Source organism: Equus asinus, chromosome 7 (assembly GCF_041296235.1).
Source record: "Equus asinus isolate D_3611 breed Donkey chromosome 7, EquAss-T2T_v2, whole genome shotgun sequence".
Lineage (NCBI taxonomy): Eukaryota > Metazoa > Chordata > Mammalia > Perissodactyla > Equidae > Equus > Equus asinus.
The window spans coordinates 25,069,905-25,091,190 of NC_091796.1; the positions used below are offsets into that span (position 1 = coordinate 25,069,905).

Sequence of the window (21,286 nt, forward strand, 5' to 3'; positions counted from 1 at the left end):
TCACTGTGAAGGCAGCAGACATACGTCACTGAAACAACAGCTTCAGGGGAGCTGGACACGCCAAGTGTCATTATCTGGCGCCACTCAAGAAGATGACAGTCTTTAAACCTGGCTCCTTCTCCCAAACACAGTCTGAGGGAGACGTGAACAGAACTGGCCCTCCTTGGGAAGGCTGAGGGTGCAGGGCAAAGACCAGAAGTTCGGGGATGAGGGCTGCTTTGATCTCACACAGTCTTGCATCTAGAATTTTGGGGTCTCTGTCTGGAGATGAACTGCAGGGGAAGACATTGGGATGAGAGTCCTTGACTGGCTTGATAACTAGTCTCAGGGCTGGTTTTACGTGCTCACACGGCCTCCTCACACACACATGGCACGTTCCCATCTCTGTGTTTTGGTCTTTGAACGCTGATCTTCCCCTCAGCTGTGTGTGGGATGCAGGCCTGTATTCTCTTCATTTGACAGTGAGGAAGCTGAGCCTCACGGGTGGGGGCATTTGCTCAAGGTCACACAGGTACCGCATGGGAGGCAGGGCTGGAACCCAGGCACCAGACCCCAGCCCATTGTTTTTCTTCCTGTCTTTGAAAAGACCCCACATTGCTTTAAGTTCTAATCCTGCTTCTGCGCCCTTAGGAGAGAAGAACAGCAGCCATCGTTCTTGTTTCCAGATGGGGAAACCAAGGCACAGCGATATTTGCTCCTGACTGTTTGGTGAGTTGGGAGCAGAATGGAGACTAGAAATCAGATTGTCTGGACCTAAGACCAGGGTTTTGTTTCCAAATGAACAATTTCTTCACCCCTGTGCATTCCTAGCAGGTTGTGGAATGCTCACCATGAACGCCATGAGCAAGGAGGCTCAGAAGAGGAAGCAGGAAGGCATGACAGCGGGCAGGAGACATGAAGAGAAAGAGAGAGTAATGGCAGGTGAGCAAATCTGGGGCGGGTACCACCTCCTGGGTGCCAAGCCTGCAGAACGTGAAGATGCCTGCAGGTCACCTCATACACTGCTCCCCACCCTTTGGCCCTAACCCCTGTATGCCTGCCTGGAACCTACTGTTTTATCTCTCCAACAGTCTCCAACCTATTCAGCTTCATTCCAGTGCTTTCCCGCCAGTGGCTTCTCTAGAGCTCACGTAGGGGTGTTCACCCAGGCCTGCCTTCATCTGTACTCCTTGGTATGGACCTTCCTCCCTCTGGTATGGCTGCTCTGAAGACAGTGGGCACTGCTCTAACGAACTGATCCAAACCATACCCACGTGATGCTCAGGGTAAAGGCTGTCTCCTCCTCCCCACCTCCCCAAAACAGAGGCCACTCAAGAGAATGAAGGGTGTCAAAGCTCTTCTGAGTTGCAATAACAGAACCACTCAAAGGAGTTTGAGGAAAAAGAGAGGCTCCACCAAGGGTATTTGAAGGAGATCAGGGGTGAGGGTAGAGTTAAGCTTCCAAAGGACTAAAAACATTAACCAGAGGGCTCTCAGCTCAGGGAGGACAAGCTCGCTCTCTCCCTCTCTCTGGTCTCTCAACCCCTCTTTACTTGGCACCTTCTGTCTGCACATGTGGCCCTCTCCAGCTCAGCAGCTCTCTGTGCTGCTGTCTGCTCTGCTCTCAGACAAGAGGGACCACCAGGCCTGACCCCCTTCCTGCAGGTCAGAATGGAAGTGTGCATGGTGAGTCAGATGCCTAAATGGGGACATCCAGAGTGAAAGGAAAAAGTCCAATTATTGTTCTTCGTGGCTGAGCTCCAGCTCCACGCAGCCCTGTATCCAGCTGTGCTGCCACTGCTCCTGTACTTCTGGGAGGGAGGGGCTGAAGGAGCTGTGTGGGTGAACTCTGGGGCTGTTACAAACACCCAGTCCATATAAGCTCCCCACTTAAATATAAACTCCATGAAGCCAGAGAGGTTGTCTAGAGTCTTGTGTTTCAGTCTTCTATCCCTAGCACCTAGACCATAGCTGGTGCTCAAATATTTGTTGCCTGAATTACAACTGAAATACAACAAACTGTATATATTTAAAATGTACATTTTTGATAAGTTTTGACATATATATATATATATATCTGTGAAACCATCACCAATCAAAATAACGAATATATGCATCAACCCCGAAAGTGTTCTTATACCCTTTGTAATCTCTCCCCATTCTTAGGCAACCACTGACCTGTTTGCTGTCAGTACAAATTAGTTTACATTTTCTAGAGTTTTACATAAATGGAATCTTGCAGTATTTATTCCATTCATTCATTCATTCATTTTGGTTTGGCTTCTTTCACTCAGCATAATTATTTTCAGATCCACCCATATTGTTGTGATTGGTTCCTTCCCTGTTATTGCTGAGCAGTAATTCCATTGTGCGGATATGCCACAGTTTGTTCGTCCAAACATTGATGGACATTTGAGTAGCTTCCAATTTTTCTCTATGAAAAAGAAAGCTGCTATGAACATTTGTACACAAGTCTTTGTATAGACATATGCTTTCATTTTTCTTATGTAAATATATAGAAGTGGAATGTCTGAATCATATGGTAAGATTTAAGTTTAATTTTTAAAGAAACTGCCAAACCATTTTCTAAATGGTTAGAACACTGATTTTCAAATATTAAGCCAAACTTGCATTCCTGAGATAAAACACACTTGGTCACTAAGCATTTTCCTTTTTATATATTGTCGCATTCAATTTGCTAAATTTTGTGAAGAAATTTTGCATCTGTGTTAATGGGAGATATTAACCTGTTGTTTTCCTTTCTTGTAATGTTTTTTGTCAGGTTTTGGTATCACAGTAATGCTTATAATGAGCTGAGAAGTATTCCCTTCTCCAACTCTTTGAAAGAGTTTGTAGAATTGGTACTATTTCTTCTGTAAATATTTGGTGGAATGCATCTGTGAAGCTATTTGGGCCTGGAGTTTTCTTTGTGGGAAGGTTTTTAAACTACTAACTCAATTTCTTTAATAGATATATGGATATTCGATTATTTATTAAGAAAATGTTTTTGAGATATAAACCACCTACCATAAAATTCACTATTTCAAAGTGTACTGTCCAGAGGTTTTTAGTATTCAGTCATGCCTCACTTAACGATGGGCATACGTTCTGAGAAATGTGTCGTTAGGTGATTTTGTCATTGTGTGAACATCATAGAGTGTACTGAAGGGGAACAAAATTTGCCACCTCCAAAATGTGTCTCTTAACATGAGGATTATTTAGGCTGACTACTTTTAAGAAACAAAGACTCAAAGTTTTTCTTATTGCCTCCCCTTTAACTGCCTAAAAAGAATTCAGATTAAAAAAACCCGTCTCAGGAAGGGAGCTATCACCCTGGCATAACATGAACTAGGTGGTAGACAGGGAGCAACCTAGAAAGTCTGTTTGTTGGGCTTCTCTGGGTTCTTCTGTTTCTGTGTGGCCAAACAAACACTTGTTTTCCAAACGTTTTCTCCTTTTCACCTATCTGTGACTTGCCTTCTTCCCTTTGAGTCCCTGACTCTCCTCACCCCCAACATCTCCTTTTGTCTTTAGCTGAGGATGGTATTTAAGGTGAGGGCTTTGGACATTTTGGTGATTACTCAGTTTTCCTGGGTTTCTCTCATGTATACATGTTATTAAACTTTTGTTTTTCTCATGTTATTCTGTCTCATGTCAATTTAATTCTTAGATCAGCCAGAAGAACCTAGAAGGGTAGAGGAAAACTTCTTCCTCCCCTACAGTGCTTACACAAACCTAGATGGCATAGTCTACAATACACCTTGGCTAAATGGTACTAATCTGATGGGACTACCATTGTATATGCAGTCTGTAGTTAACCAAAACATAATTATGCAGCACGTGACTGTACTGGCAAGGTTGTGCAACCGTCATTACTATCTAATTCCAGAACATTTTCATCACCCCAACACAAAATCTCATATCCTTTGAAAGTCATGCTCCATTTTTTCCCAATCCCCAGACTCTGGCACCACTAATTTAATTTTTATCTCTATGAATTGGCCTATTCTGTACATTTCATATAAATGAATCATATAATACGTGGCCTTTTGTGATTGGCTACTTTCACTTAGCATAACAGTTTCACGATTCATCCATGTTACAGCATGTATCAGCACTTCATTCCTTTTTAAAACCCAAATAGCCAAAATAATCTTGAAAAAGAACAATGTTGGAGGACTTAGACTCCTGATTTCAAGACTTGCTCCAAAACTTCAGTAATCAAGAGAGTGTACTACTGACACAGGAGACACATAACTGAAGCTGAACCTCTACCTCACGTCATCTACAAAAATGAACTCAAAATGGACCAAAGACTTAAATGTAAGAGCTAAACATATAAAACTTTAAGAAATCATAGGGATAAATCTTTATGACCTTGGATTAGGCAACGGTTTCTCATATTTGACACCAAAAGCAAAAGCAACAAAAGAAAAAAATAAACTGGATATCATCAAAATGAAAACCTTTTATGCTTCAAAGGACAACATCAAGAAAGTGAAAAGATAACCCGGAGAATGGGAGAAAATTTTTTGCAAATCACTTATCTGATAAGGTACTTGTATCTAGAATATATAAAGAACTTTTATAATTCAATAATAAAAAACTCAAATAACCCAATTAAAAATGGACAAAGGATCTGAATAGGCAGTTCCCCAAAGAAGATATACAAATGGCCAATAAGCACATGAAAAGATGCTCTACATCATTAGCCATCAGGGAAATGGAAATCAAACCTACAATGACACACTACTTCACATTCTCTAGGATGGCTAGAGAACACTGTGCTGATCCTAGCTGCAATTAGGCATTTGGGAACATCTTCAATATAAGCCTTTTCAAACATGTCACTATAGGCTTGGCAAAATGGCTATCACTTTCATCCACTGAAAGAACATAAAAACAAAACAAAACAGAAAATGACCAGTGTTGGTGAGGATTTTGAGAAATTGAAGCCTCATACATTGCTGGTGAGAATGTAAAGGGGTGCAGCCACTTTGGAAAACATCTGGTAGTTCCTCAAACAGTACCATATGACCCAACAAATCCACTCCCATGTACATACCCAAGAGAAATGAAAACCTAAGTCTACACAAAAACTTGTACATGAATCTTCATAGAAGCATTATTCATAACAGCCACAAAGTGGAAATAACCCAAACATCTACCAGCTGAGGAACAGATAAACAAAATGCGGTTTTATCCACACAATGGAATGGCTTTCAGCACTAAGAAGAAATGAAGTACTGACACCTGCCACCACATGGATGAACCTTGAAAACATTATAATAAGTAAAACAAGCCAACCACAAAGGACCACATATTGTATGATCCTATTTATACGAAATGTCCGGAATAGGGAAATCTATGGAGAAAGAAGGTAGATTAGTGGTTGGGGGATGATGACTCAGGGGAGCAGGCTTTCTTTTTGGGGTGATTAAGATATTCTAAAATAGATTCTGGTGATTGATGCACAACACTGTGAATAGACCAAAAGCCATTGGATTGTACACTTTAAATGGGTGAATTGTATGGTATGTTCATTATATCTCAATAAAATTGTTTTTAAAGAAAAGAGTTTAGAGGCAAATATAAACCATTGTTCTACTGAAAGGAATATCCTAGCTGATACCCTTTTTCCAACCGGCTGTGTGCTAGGCCAGCAAGCTCTGGGTCCCTCTGTGGGAACCTATGCTCCTAAGAAGCAGGCACTGGGCCTCAGTAAGTTTCCAGTGGGGAGAGACGGAAGGAGAGAGTGGTGTGGGAGTGGTGGGGGCAGCAGGAGGGACACGGGAAGGCAGGAGCGCTGCAGGAAGGCGGGAGACTGTGTGGGGTCCCACAGAGAGAAGGAAGGGCCCAGGACACAGGGATTATAATTTCCTGTCCTGGCTCCATCGCAGCTCACTATGGGGCCAGGGAAGGGCACAGAACTGTTCTGTTCTCCAAGTATCATCACGGGGAAAGCAGAAGCAAGTGCCCCCTGTGTCATGACTCTTCCTTCTTCTCATCTCAGAAGGTTCCAGGGGAGTCCTCGAGTTCTGGAGCTGAGCCCAGTTGCATCAGCTGCTCCAGGTCCCCAGAGGCAGCTCTGGTTCCGGCTCTGCCTCTCATTAGCAGTGGGCCTTAGATGGGCTCCTCAACCCCAGGGGCTCTGTAATCCTCAGCTATCAAGTGAAGACAAGAAGCAACCCGACCTGCCTCCCTCAGAGGCTTGATATGAGGATCCAGAGTTACCACGGGTGGGAAAGAACTCCCAAGGCGCACTATTGCGAATTGTGGGAAAAATATCAGGGTGGATGTGATATTGACCCCGCGCCCCCTGCCCCCAGCAACAGGAACCACTGGCTATTCATGCTCTCTCATTAGCTTCTGACCCACACAGCCTTTGCAAATTGGTTGGGATCAGGGCTGAGGACAGCTGATGGCCACATAACAGCTAAGACAAAAGCCTACAGAGAACCAGACACACAACTCGGTCCTTCTGGTCTCGGGTTCCTCCGAGCTCAGCTTGTGATCTTCCGACAACCTCCTTCCTACACTGTGATTCCTTAGGCCTATGAAGCCAGGCTGGGCAGGTCATTCCTTGCTCCTGGACTTGTCCTCCTGCACAGGGTACTGTGACTCCAACCCCAGAACAAAAGGTGTAGGGATTAAAAATGGGAAAAATTCATCCCCAAGAAGATGCATCCTGCAGATCACAAGTGCTTTATTGAGCTCACTGTTGGGAGGGCACATGGTTTCTGAAGATGTTGCAATGAAATTTTCATGACCATACCCAGGAGGTCCCCATGCCTTGGACACCTGCAGTCTAGGTCAGCTGGGGACACAAGAGGGGCCAGTATGGTGCAGTAGGGAGAATAAGGATGGCTCCTTTTTTCCTGCTGCCTCAGACAACAAGAGGATCTTGTCAGGTGCATCATGGATGATAGAGGGCAAACATGCTAGAAGAGAGGAGAAGGAAGGAACAATAAGAGCCTTGGGGCACTGTAGGACAAGGCCCTACCTCTTCCCAAACCAGCCTAGCCAGGGCGGGCCTCTTGGTTGCTGCTCTATGTGCCTGGATGTGAAAGTCGATGGCAGACATCTAATAAGCACCCCTGGGGAGGCCAGGCCCTGCTCTCTAGTCTCTGCAGGGTGAAGAGTGGAGGGGTAGGGGTGATGGCTGCTCACAGCTGGGACCCATTCTGATTGGTCACCACGGATGTCTAGTCTGATTGGTTGGTCCCAAAGCTTACCAACTGTTAAATATTTTGGATAGCACTCCTAGTGTATAACCTCAGTACTCAAACTAGTCTTGGCCAAATTGCAAGAATGTCAAAATTTAGGGGGGCTCCCTATTCTGGTATCCTTTGGGTTAAACACACTCCCCCAAGCCCAGTGCTTCCTAATCGATCTATTTTGACAAGTTTTTTCAAATAAGGGTTTTCTGACTTGTTCCCACTCTGCTTCACTCCTTCAATTTGTATCTTAGAAGAGAAACTTAGGCATGGTCAATTGACTCCATAAAATTTACTGTCAGTGGTGGAATTTCAGGTATCTGAGAACAGAGAAACGTCCTCCAATAGTGATTAATAATCATAGAGCTAATATTTACCAAGCCCTTCTCAGCTGTCTGACACAGTGCTAAGCATTTCACACACATCATTTCATCTAGTCCTCACACAGCCCTATGAAGTAGAATCTGTTATTATGAGGGGACAGAGCCAGCCTGAGGCAGGGTAAGCACCTTGCTCAGGGTCACATGGTACCAGTCATCATCTGCTCACTCCACCTATGAGGAGGGTCGTCCTGCTTCCCAGGGCCATGACACACCCAGATGAGCCCACCCCATGGTCCCTGCAGAGGCAGCAGCTGAGGCAGGGCTGCCACTCTGGGTGGGGAGGTAAGATGTACACTTTTGACACAATGGGCACCAAAGAGCAGAATGCAGTCGAGGGTCGGCGTGCACACACTCCTGGGCTGGATGCCGGTGTGCTTGACCCTTCTCTCTCAGGCACCGAATAATTCAGGTTAATCACACTTTTTGTAACAAACATGTTTTTGGTAAACTTACTCTTGCAACAAACTTCTCCGACCTCCCACCTGAAAAGGTGACTGTGATAAAACCATGCATGTTCATGTTGCACATTTTTGGGAATTACAGAAAAATTAAAATGGGAAAAAAGCCAAGCGTTGCCCAATCATTGCTAACATTTTGGAGGTTTTACTTCTAGTCTCTTTTTTATGTCAGCCTTTTCTCCTCATTTTAAACTGTTATGATCATACCATCTATACAATTTTGCATCTTGCTTTTTAAACCTAATAATTATTACATAAACATTTTCTATGTTATTGTAAACTCTTCAAAAACACCATTGAAAATAGCTGTATAACATTCTGTTTAGCGGATGAACCATAGTTCACTTAACTATGCCCCAATCTCCAACACGAATTTGTTAAGTTTAGGTTTTCATGGGTCAGGTTTTCTCTAAGTAAAGGAGTGGTGTTTGCCAACATCTGAGCTCTGTGTATCTAGAAGTTAAAGTGTCACAGCGGATCACACAGTTTGAATTTGCCTTTTTTACTTTGGGACGAGTTTAAAATGGTACTGAGGTAGGATAAGAGGATTCTATAGACAGTGTCCCTGAATCTCAATAAGGCATTTAGCTAAACCTCTTAGGATGTTTTTGTGGACAATGAAGAAACACGGGTCAGACAACTATTTACCTATGTAAATTCACAACTGGTTGGACAAGTAAATCCAAAGAATGCTAACTTAGGGTCAGTGTCACCCTGGAGGGAGGTGTCTAGTGGCAGGAGGCTAAGTCTTTCATGTAATCTCTTTACCCATTTTTTAATCAGTGATATGGGTGTAGTCCTAGAAGACAGGCTTATGAATTATGAAGCTATAAGGGATAAGATTATGCGATAGAACAAAGATCCCAAAAGATGTCATCAGGTTGGAATATTTGCCTGAAGCCAACAAGATGAAATCTATTAGGGGTGAGCATAAAGTCTTGTACTTGGGCTAAAAAATCAACCACATAAATGTCAAATAGAGAATTCTGAGCTTAACAGAAGTTAGTTGGCTACAATCTCAATATGAGCAATAGTTGACAATGGCTGCCAAAAAAACACCACAGCATAAACAGCGAGTCATTTATGGAACAGAGATGTCACATTCCCACCGACTCTGCTGCTTAAATCACCTAGTAACTGTTCTGGAACACATATTTTAAGAAAGGGTCTGACAAGTAGGAGGTCAATGAAAGGACAGTCAGGATAGTGTGAGCTCTGGGAACACTGTCATCTAAATAGCCAATGAGGCCATATAGCTCATATAGCCTCTGAAGCCACTATTGGGTAGCTCTTCTATTGGGCTTTGAAACCCAACTGTGCCATTTACTAGCTGGGTGACCTTGGACAAGTTACTCTCTGTGCCCCAGTGTCTCCATCTGTAAAATGGGGACAACAGCAGCATTTGTTATTATTATTATTATTATTAGGTTGTTATGAGGACTAATAGGTTAACACCTGTCAAACACTTAGAACAGTGCCTGAATATTACTATGTGAAGAGGACGGGGTTCTAGGCTGCAGAGCTTTAGAGAAGTATGATAGACGACTTCAAATATCTGAAAGTTTTATCCTGAGAGGCTCTTGAGGACCATGCTCAATTCAGCGAAAAGGCAAAGGTTTGTCTTCTTCATTAGTCAATAAGCATTTAATAAGCAAGTATTATGGGTCAGATACTGTGGTAGTGCTAGGAATAGAGAGATGAATGAGATCCATACTCTTTCCTAAGGGCCCCACTGTCTATTGGGGAAGAGGAGTGTAGACAGGTACTCACAATAGTGTGGGGATAACTGCTTTGAGCAAGCAGAGGAAGGTGTGATAAATCCTTCCCTGGGGAGCTGGGCAAAGCTTAGCAGAGGTGGGGCTTTTGAGCAATATCTGCAAGGATAAGTAAAAGTTTATGTGGGAGCAGCAGGAACAGAGTGTAGGATAGAGCTGTCACTAAGTATGGTATTTTCCAGGGAATGGTGACAAGTCAGTGACATTACAGCACAAGGTGAGTGGCGTGGCAACAAATGAAGCCAGAGATAAGGGCTGGTCTCTCCCAGATCAAAGGAATGTGGTACTGATATAGAAGGTAGCCAGGAAAGTCAGGATAATCATAGCAATGTGATACTCCCCCCGAGCCTTCTATTTCAATACTACTGTCTTCTTAACAGGTAACCCTAGCAAAAGCTGCATAAAGAAACAATATTTCAGGAGAAAACTGAAAAGGATTTGATTCAATTTTCTAATCATCCTTCTTCAGTATAAATGTGGGAATATTTGCCTGTAGAGTAAGACAGTGTCATGTTCCTGGAACATTTACAACCTTGGAGTACCCAAGTGGAGAGACTGCAGCAAGGACTGGAGCAGTTGGGATCCTTTCCACCGAGACTGAAGATACTATCTGAAAAGGAGTTCCCTTACCAGCACATTCACTCAGGTATAAAGAGAAGGAGGAGTATATTATTCAACACTTATCCCCCAAGGTTCTCCACTTAATTCCACTTAATAGTCTTCATTAAGCATACTACAGGGGATGTAGAGATAAGTAGGTCATCAACACTTCCTTCAAGGTGCTTACAATCTAGCATTAAAAGATAAGTAGCCACATAGAGCATGACATCATCGAATGTTAGGACTGGCCTCTTCTGGTCATGATGGAGTAACCAGTACTGGATTTGCCCTCCTGCTGTAAGCAACTATAAACTCAACAAACCTACATAGCAGATGTTTTTAGGCACTGGACAATATGCTGTGCAGGATCCCTGAGAGACAGGAAGGAAACTCATAAGGTGAGCCTCATGTTCATCCTGGCACTCTGCCTGGGTAGATTTCCAAAGCACAGCATAGGGAGGTGGAGCAAAGAAGAACATAGTTGTCCTACTAAGCTGAGGAAGTAGAGACTGGAGTCTGAAACAGCTGAAGCATCTGGAACTGACAAAGCAGGATATTGGAGAGGAAGGAGCTTCATAGGGTAGGGGTCCAGAAGTTTGTGGAAGGGGGTCCCCATGGATCTCTGGCTGAGGGCTGGGCTGCACATACACAGGGTGAGACTCTGGCAAGGTCTAGCAGAAAGCACTTACTTTGGAACTAAGAGCAGACCAGGGATTGCAGAGACTTTGGATCCATAGAAGTTCCAGCCTCAACAGAAAGGAAACACCTTGTTAACATTCCAGGCACTCAGGTGAGACAACAGAAAGGACATGCCATAGGAGTAAGAACCGTGCTCTAGAGTAAGGGCTACTCTAGGACTGCCCTATCAAAACCTAAACTAAGCCTTAACAGAGTCAAGGAGAACCATCAGTAAATTAACTGCCTGCGAGAACAAAATTCAACAGTCATTAAAGGAAGACAATATAATTTGGGCTCCTTTCAGAGTATCAACTGCAATGTCCACAAACAATCAAAAATTACTAAAATGTGGAGGAGCATGAAAATGTGACCCAAATTTAAGAAAAAAGTAGTCACTAGAAAAACAGACCCTGAGATGTCCCAGATATTGGAATTACCAAAGACTTTGAAGCAGCTATTAGAAATGTGTTAAAGGACTTAAATGAAAATATGGTCTCAATGAGTGAAGAGATGGGGAATCTCAGCACATAAATGGAAACTGTAAAAAAGAACCAAATGAAAATTCTAGGAGGGAAAAGCACATTACCGAAAATGAAAAAAATTCAACAAATGAGCTTAATGGCAAATTAGAGATGGCAGAAGAAAGGGTCAGTGAAACTGAAGGCAGAACCACAGAAATTACCCATTCTGAAAAAAAGAGAGAAAACAGATTGGACAATCTTTTGTGGCAATACCAAGCTGAGTTATCATACATATAATCAGAGCCTAGAAGAGAAGAGAGAGAAAGTGGGACAGAAAAAGAAAATTGTCCTTTCTCCAGGACATTTATGTCCCAAAGGTAAGAAAAAAATCAACTTACAGATCGAAGAAATTCAATGAACCCCAAATAGGATAAGTGTAAAGAAACCCCACCTGGGCACATCACAGTCAAACCGCTGAAAGTTAAAGATCTATGTAATCAACTGCTCACTCCAAGCAGAGAACTAGACACACAGGGACAGGCAAAAGGGTGAGCTTTGATATGAAGAGGAAGGCAGCAGAGCATGGCTGCTGTGCACTGGTACAGCTAGGTCAGTTGTTAGAATGATGCAATATCTGCAAACTGGTTGTGAAATAGCCACTCCTCCAAGCCCCTGATTTCCTCATTCATCACCTTGGCTTCGTTCCCAGATACTCCCAGACCGCCCCATGATCTGGCAATAAAGGGTCAATTCCTGGCAAGCAGGGCTCCTCCAGGACCCTACCTTAGGACTCTGGCTGGCTTCCTTTCTGATTGGTTGGTGCCTGGGCCATGCCAGTTGTTAAAGATTTATAATATTGCCCCCGGAGCTCAGCTGGGTTATTCCCATGAAGGGAGGCTGGGGAGTGGCATTCTTGGAGCGGGTAGAAGAGGACCCCAGCACACCCAGGAACAGAGTGTAGACCCTGCTCCTGGGGGTGGGGCTGCAGTGGGAAGGGGAAGGGAGGCACTTAAAGCCAATAAAATTAGCTTTCCAAGCCTGCCTGAGTGTTCAGGGACACTTGACTCTCTAGTACAACCTTTGTTCTAATCCCCTAGGTCATATTTTCCCCTTTTAAAAGGGGATATTTCATAGCCTTTTAAATAAATCTTTTCAGCTCCACTGAGTTGGAATAACACGCTTAGCGGCTTAAGAACTTCTAGCTGGGCCTTCGGCAAATCGTCCTTCCACAAGCCCATTTTCTCATGAAACCCTGGGCTCTGAGTATGCCTGGGCCTCTTCCAGTGTCAACACTGTGGACCCCAGTCTTATTCTGGGATCCTGGGAAGTCCTTCCTCACCCCCTGTACCTTGAGGTTGCCCATCTGAAATATAAGCACATAGAATGCCAAATGGACACTTTCTTGATCACCAGCAAAAATGCTATTTCAGCCACAGAAAAGACTATTCTTCCTCCTCTTCCATTTCAGGTTCAGTTTCAAGGGAATTTGTGCTTAGCAGAGCTTTCTGCGTGTCTGCCCAGGCAGACAAGGGGAGGTTATCTCGGCCTAGACAGACAAGAAGGCACCAAACGAAGGCAGAGTGGGCAGGAGAGGGAGGAGGTGAGGTTGATCAACATGATTAAGCCAGCATAAATGCTGCCCAGCACAGTTCCATGCAAAGCTATCGGAAGCTGGCTGTATGTGTTCAGCATCATGGACCTCTTTGCCTCCTTTGGGGCCTCGAATTGAACCACAAGCCTTAACAAACTACAACAATTTGCTGAGCCCTCAATCAAACACTCAATTTCACTGAGCTGTGAAACCTATGTCTTCGTTTTAAAATAACATCTAGAGAAGTTGCAGAATGAAAAGTTTATGTTTTCTAAAGTCACTGTTCATATCACTTAACTATTGTTAAAATTAAACCTAAACAGAACCAAGACACCTTTTGGTTTAGGTCTCTGGTTTCTGTAGCTTTCTGCCAAACTAGAGTGATGGTGAAACAGGCACTTTCCAACGTGATGTGATTGAGGCCCTAACAGTCAGCTTGCCTAAGACAATCTTCACAATTCCGTCTCAGTGCCTGATATCTCCACCATTAACTACCCCTTTACGTTAAGGTACCAGCTTCAAATACACCTGTGTCACCTGGGAGGCATTCTTAGTCTTCTGTACTATGCTGAAGTTTGAGAAGCACAGCTGCAAACATCAGTAAACACATCAGCAGCATCAGCTTTCTGTCCACAGACAAGCTATTCCACGTCTTCAGATCAGTGGTTCTTGAACGTTAATGAGCATCAGAATCACTGGAGGCTTGTTAGAACACAGCTTGCTGGGCCTCATCCTGAGTTTCTGATTCAGTAGGTCTGAGATGGGACCTGAGAATTAGCATCCCTAACAAGTTCCCAGTGAAGCTGATGCTGCTGGTCAGGACCACCCTTTGGGAACCACTGTACTAGTTGATTTCTAAAGAAACTCCATGAGATATGGAGGCAAAGTGTGGAAGCATGCTGATAATGAAGGAGGTGAGAAGACAGGGGTCTGAAGTAGAAAGAGGTCAGGGCCCAAAGGCAGGACAGCCTAGCAGAAAACTTAGACTTGCTCCAATGATCCACCAAAACACAAGAGCCTTTGGTTGTCCAAATTCTGGGGGCCTCTTCCTCTTGCTTTCTTTGGGGGATATTTTCTGCCTACTGCCCTCAGGAAAGGGACAAAAGGCGGTTCCTTCTCCCAGCCACAGGTGGCCTTTTCCTGGAGGGAAGTGTTCACACAGTTAATCAAGCTGTCAATGTGCTGTTTGGCCCTCTGCACAGTCTCCCAGGGGCTCTTGACATTTGTTAGAATTTACACAGAACTCAGTGAAGTCTTAAACTATATATTTTTTCTCTTTTGAGATCATCTACTCCCTAATAGGATAAATTCAAAGGAAAACATGCTCTGATCTTTCAGCTGCCTCTTCTCGACACAAACAATAAAGAACTAATTAGTGGGCCCACTGAGGAGGCAGACAGAAAGGGATTCCTAACAGGACCCTAGACTGGGAAGCCATCCTTCAGGTAGGGACTCTTGACTTTGGTCATCATGTCAGGAGTTGGTTCCATATTTCAATGGAGGGGAAACTGGCATTGAGGTGTCTGCCTGGTATTACTACGGCATCTATTGGGCAGATAGTTCTGTTAGTGATTTAGCCCTTTGTATGCCTGAAAGCACTTTGACTCTAACAAGAATCCTATGAAATCAGCAGAATAGGAATGACAACCTCATTTGACAGATCAGACAATTGAGAAGTGAGGCTCAGAAAAAAACAGTGGACATGGAGTCGAAACATGTGTGTTGTACTCCTGGCTCAGCCACTCATTGTGTGGCCTTGAGCGGCTCTCTTCCCCTTTCTAGGCCTCGGTTTTATCATCTGTGAAATGAAGGGGATGGACAAGGTGATTGTGAGGTCTTTGTACAGATCTCTTATTCTAGGAATAAGCCACACAAGGAAAAGGACTTGCCTGGGGTCATGCAATTAATGAGGTGAGTCATAATAACACAGAGAGACCAATGCTCCCCATGCCGTCCCTGTTGAGAAAGAGAATTCAGAGCACCTCCAGTGCCACCACTGCCATCTCCCCAACAGTTTGGGCTGCTGGGGCCTCTAGTTGGCCTCTGAGCATCAAAAGACCAAGACCCCTAGGGGTGGTACGGTAGAGGGGTACATACCCAGAGTGCTCCCTGACTGTGACTGGAAACCCCAGTGCTGCCAGCTGCTTAGAAAGGAGAAGGCCATTTCCTTTAGCATCTTCTTCACCAGACACAATGGGCACCAACCCCATCCAGGGCCCTCTGATAGATGAGGGGATGTGGAAGCAAAGCAGACTTACTGTCTACTCGTGAGAAAGTCACGATGAGGAGAGTGAGAACCCAGCTCCTGCATATTGCTGGGTAGTTTGTGCTTGTCCACCAAGGGGCCAGGTTCAGCCCCTAGTCGGATCTTGAAGCCTATACCTGGCATAGGTCTGAATTGGCCCGCAAAAAGGAGTGCCTTTTTTGCAACTCACACAAAGGCGCTAGCAGCGGCCCAATGAGCACAGTCTTCTTCAAGGCAAGTACAGGATCCATAGAACTTTAGAAGGCACCAAGTTTAGAGCAGTTGGCATGTAGACATCATCCTCCAAGCAGACTGAGGAGAACAGATGCACCCATGTGACCCCAATTGAGCCACTGACCGGAAGAATTATGTGCTCTCTTTCCGAGAGTCAAACCTTCTAACCACATGGAATCAATGAATCCAACTAGCTTCCTATCTGTACTGTGCTGGTAAGTGACAATCCTTCCATCTGTTCAGGACAGTCAACAGAATCAACTGGGCTATGTCTCAGGCACAATGATTAAACTGCCTGGGCGAAACCAAGATGAACATGACCTTCAAGAACCAAGGGGCTCTCAGCCTAGCAGAGCACAAAAGACACAGACACAAACACCCAGAAGCAGAACAGAGAATGGTCAGCGCTACAAGATCCAGGTTATGAGGTGGGAAAATGTGACCTGAGAATTCAGAGGAAGGAAAGATTAATTTCAACTGGGGACCCAGAAAGCCTTCATGAAGGAGATGGCACATGGAGAGACCGTCCATCAAAGATGCCGGAAGGCCCAAGTTCTAGAAGGCCAGTCAGCCAAGTAATGAAAAAACCAGTTCTTTCCATTTTAAAATGGAGCATTTGCCCTAAGTGCCTCACAGCATTATGAGGATTAAATGAGAACTCATTTAAATGCACATCAGATAAACAAAAGCACCAAATATAAAGCATTTCGTCATCACTCGGGGAAGCGTGGGGAGGAAGCTAAAAGCAGAAAGCCTCTGAGGGAGGAGGTGGGTGGGGCGGGTGGTGCCTGCCAAACCCAGGGTTGATGTGAACACCTACCAGGCTCGTAACTGGCTCCAGCAATTTTTTAAAAACTCCCACGGCTAATTTTATTGAAGAGAGCCAAGAAGAGTAAGTCAGAACGTCTAAATTCCTCTGCATCAGGAAAATGAAAGTCTCAACCAGAGAAGTGGCTTGCCACCCTGAATAACAGGATAACAGCCACTTACGGTCAGTGGTCAGTGAACCTGGGTCTCCTCCCTGGCTCCCTGGGCCCAGCATGCAATTAGCAGTACTCATGAACGAAAGGATGGGCTTCCTTCTACTTTCCAAGGGGCTTATTCATGCTCCATTTTGATTTGCAACTACAAGCCAGTGGGGCAGACAGGGCACCTATTATCATCTTTGTCAAAGATGGGGAAACTGAGGTTCCCGGAGGATGAGTGTCCATGTCCCAAGCTAGAACAGTCAGAAGGGAGGCCAAAACTTCGTCTCGTCACACAGCATCACTTCCTCACACCATGTCATCTCCTAGGAACTACTACTACAGTCAATCTTCGCCCCAGCTAGTCACCTTCCCTGACTTTACTGAAGGCCTACTACGTGCTGTTTTGAGTACTTTCCCTGCAATCCTTCACTTAATCAGACCCTTCCATCAAGGGAGGTCCTATTATTATTCCAAAATGTACTGGTTTATTCCAATTCAGAAGATGGTTTTGTGCATCCCAACAAGACTGTCATGGATCCTCTGGTCCTTTTACCAGACAAGAACTGATTTGGATTAAAACTTCCAAAGTCATTTAAGTCATTACTCCTTAGAGGAAAGAGAAGGTAGAAACAGCACAGGGCTTTAGGAAGACAGAGGAGGGGACTGCTTTCTTGTTTTTTTCTTTTTACCATGGACATTCCTGCCTATAGAGCTGCCTGTCAGTTTTGACAGATGGCTTGGCTGCAGGAGAGGGGCAGAGGGCAAGCTCATGATTAAGGCAGCACCAAGGAGCTACAGCCAGCTGGGCTGCTTTGGGGTCTGAAATCTGGGCCAGAGCCCAAGTTCCAGCCAGTGAGGGTGAGACAGGGATGCCCGCTCCCCCTCCCCTAGACATCCTCCCACTGTAGCTGCACCGGACAGGTCAGTGTCTTTCTTTGCATCTGTGACCTTTTAGCCACAGGCAAATAGGGTGGCAAGGGAGAGCAGGGAAATGGGGTCTCAGAGAAAGCTGAAGCTTGTTGAAGGTCAGAGCTACCCTCCCCTTCATGACCCACCCCAGCTCCTTGGCTGATAACCGTTTATGGTGCACCTACTTCACAGGGGATGTTTTTATTCTAATTAAAAAAATTTGTGGTACAAAGGTTTTAGCAGGAGGCTGGAAATGACACCCGCCCCCCCCCCCAGCTCTGTTGAGGAGCACTTGGTGACACGCACTCAAGCTGAGGTGCTCAGAGGCAGGAACTGGGGGTGGGAGAATAGAATTTCAGAGGACTCTCAGCTCCTGAAGGGAGCAGTGGATTAGGTAAGAAGAGGTTTGGGGCCTTGTGAACCAGTGTAAGTGTCTCCACCAGAGTGACCAGGTCAGCTCTGATCTCTGCAGCTGGTGGAGCAGTTAGCCATCTACCACATGGGGTCTCAGTACCATCCAGACACCCGTAGCTTTAGTATCACACTGAGGAGCCAGGGCATCCGGGACCCTGGAGAGCTGAGCCATTGGCTGGACAACATACACTGAGGATTAGTTGATCAGATTAACTGTTCGTGCCCCCTGCTCACTGACAGAGAGAATGGGACACAGAATGGGCCAGCTTTGATGGGAGGAGGCGGCGAGATGAACCGGAGCTTAAGGCTCGTATGGGGAGAAGCCTCACCGGAGTCCTGAGCAGACGGTAGCGGGGGGAGGTGGTTAGGTGGACAGCAGGGATAAGAGGATGCTAGAGGCAAATTCACCTGCCACACAATTTTAAAGCCACAGAGTTTAGAGCTGGAAGAAATCTTAGAGATCATTTAGTCCAACCCCTTCCTGTACAGCCTGGAGTTATTGGTCATGGCCACGTGGCAGAGCCAAGACTAAGAAGCAGAACCCCACCACAACAGCTTTTCAGGCCAGTGATCTTTCCAGCACCCTCCAGCCTCCCTCAGATACTGACCCCAGTCCCCTGATTCCTATGGAGATAAGAATGTGTGCCTCTGGAACACTGTGAGCATTTTTGAGGATTCCATGGACCACCCCATCAGCCATTCCAGACAGACATACCTTGTGTGAATAATGCTGGTCCACGATCCTTGCCAACCCGAAATCACCAATCTTGAGCACAAGGTCCTCCGTGCTGATGAAGATGTTGGCGGGCTTCAGGTCCCTGTGCAGCACGTTGGCGGAGTGGATGTACTTGAGCCCACGGAGCAGCTGGTACATGAACAGCTTTGCGTGCTCCTCTGTCAGCGTGCCCTGCTCCAGCAGGCGAGCCAGGTCGGTCTCCATGTACTCCTGGACGATGTAGGCCACACTGAACTTGAACAGCTCGCCCTGCAGGTCAGCGCCCTTGGGCCCCAGCACCTCGTACACCTTCACGATGTTGTCGTGGTCCAGGCGCCGGATGATCTTGATCTCTCGGAGCGCATGCTTCATGCTGCGGGCGTCACTCAGGGCGATCTTCTTCACGGCCACCTTCCGGCATGCCCTGCTGTCCACGGCTGACAGCACCAGCCCATTGACGCCGAAGCCCAGGGGTTGGAAGTTAACGAAGCGCCCACCGAGGTCATACCCATAGACACTGGCGATGCAGTCGCCCTTCTCGGCCATTGTTGGCTTAGTGGTCAGGGGCTGCCCGAATGATGAAGGGGCAGTCACGAAAGCCCAAGTTACAGCTAGTGGCTTCCCCAGCACACCTCATTCTGTCAAGTCCAAAGCTGAAAGATGCTTTTTCTCCTGGTGATGTCACTGCCACCAGCTCTCTGGAGACAAGAGTGGCATATGTCTACACTCGCTGAGCTGCAGAAGTCGGAGCTCAGACTGTCTTTTTAACTTGCAGTGAGGGGGCTGTCCTCTAACTCCAGCGTATCCTGAACCCTCCTCGAAGCTTCGAAAGGTTCATGCTTCTTTCAAATATAGCATGTTGGAAAGAAAAACAGGTCCTGTTATCTATGTGAACGTAAAATTTCCTATCATAACGGATCTCTAAGTAAAGATGCAGACACTGTTCCCTTGAAATCTCTGTTAAAAGAGGCTCCTTATGGCTGAAACGTGAAGCTGTTGCTAAGCTGTGTTCCTTTAGTTATGATGGTCCAAAGTTCAGTTGTATCACAGCCTCCAGCAGCTTGATAGCTGCTCTCTGCGTCCCAAGCAGTATGAAGGGATTTCGATAACGGATTCTGGAGGCTTCCAGAGGGTTCTTTCCACCTCTGTCAGCTCCCCTTTCTACCAGCTCATCTTCGATTCTGAAAACCCAAACCAGTCTGCTGAGCACTGGTGAAGAAAGCTGGAGAAACCCAAGCACCTTTCCTGAGCTCTACACCTGAAGTCCCAAAGCCGCGGGGAGCTCAGCTGCCAGGCCAGGATCCTCCGGAGGCTTCAGATGGGGGCAGCATCCTCTGTCACGCCCTCATCCACGCCACCTCAAAGGAGACTGTGTTCTGCTGGAGTCGGTGAGGCTGCAGGAAGGTGGCATCTCTCAGACCACGTCTCCTTCCCTGTCAAAGAAAGAACGTTGGGTAAATTTCCACACTCCGGCTTCCAACACCTTTCCACTTGCGTGTCCTTTGTTAACCAGCCCAAGTGTTATTTGATCTGTCCAGCCAGCTGAAACACTGCTTGCTCAGGGGATTCCAAGCTTTGCGCTGCCCAGTCACCCCTCCTGCTGCGTGCAGCGTTTCCCTGGTAGGGGGAGAAGATGAATTGATTTGATAAGACCATCAAATGGTGTGCCTTTCTTGTAAATGCCTGCTCCCCAAAGGTTCACACACACAAATTGTGGGTGGGAATGATCAGTTCTGACCTTTGCGAAATTCATACATTCTGCTCCTCAAACGCGTGTCATCCCTAGCTGAGAAATGTGAGAGAAAAAAGTAACTAGTTGCAGACAGAAAATAAAGGGTCAATAATCTTGTGTTCCCACTTGGACCCCTTTTCTTCCCTCTTTTGCAAATGTCTTTGAATACTCCAAGAGACAATTTGCCATGTACAGAGATTTAATTACATTTGTATCTCTTGCTTCCCACGTAGGTGGCATAAGCACACATACCAAATTACAAGGAAATTATATTGCCACCCTAAAAAAGCGACTCTCTGCCCAGCAAACCAGGGCACATGGTGACACCAGGACTGGCATGGCGAGCTTTATTCTTTTTGATGATAGAGACCTAGCTCTTCAAAGCAATGGGTTGAATCCAAGCCCAACTGCCCCCGGTGGCTGCTGCCTCAAATTACAGGCATAGGACCTAAGTGGGGAGAAAAAACTGCAAAACTAGCAATAGAAATTCCAACCTCTGAAGTAAAGGCAATATCATAGCTTCTAAGGGAGTGGCAGGCTTTATAAGTTTATTAAGTTCATAGACACACCGAAAATAAATACTGTCTCCAGCACAAAGAAATGAATCTAGCTGGGGCTGCTGCTTAATTCTCATCATACTGTAGGGCTCATTCCGTAGGAATACTTTCATATCTGAACTCTGCACAACTCTGCAAATGATAAATGATGCAAAATAACAGGTAACTCAATGCTCTGAAATTAAGGGGGCAAATTAGAAGACACAAATGATCTAAAATAGTAAATAATGAGATGCTCTCTAGAGGCTTCCATTGAAAGAAATTTGCCAAGGGTCTGGAACATCATAATTGTTCAACAGATGTTACTTGTTGTTGCTGTTGTTAAAAATTCCCTTACACTTGAATAAGATATATCTACTATTCTGGTGTT

The 21,286-nt window shown here is 45.4% G+C and overlaps 1 protein-coding gene across 3 annotated transcripts in view; it reads right to left on the bottom strand.

Moving 5' to 3' along the window:
- MAPK4 (mitogen-activated protein kinase 4) overlaps positions 1 to 21,286 on the bottom strand; it is a 153,922-nt gene that overhangs the window by 38,270 nt on the left and 94,366 nt on the right. For all 3 annotated transcript variants that reach the window (XM_014846647.3, XM_044774737.2, XM_070513046.1), the window contains exon 2: positions 18,628 to 20,060. In XM_014846647.3, coding sequence (XP_014702133.2) covers positions 18,628 to 19,173 — 546 coding nt within the window. In that variant the 5' untranslated portion in view covers positions 19,174 to 20,060. The remainder of the gene's footprint in view (positions 1 to 18,627; positions 20,061 to 21,286) is intronic.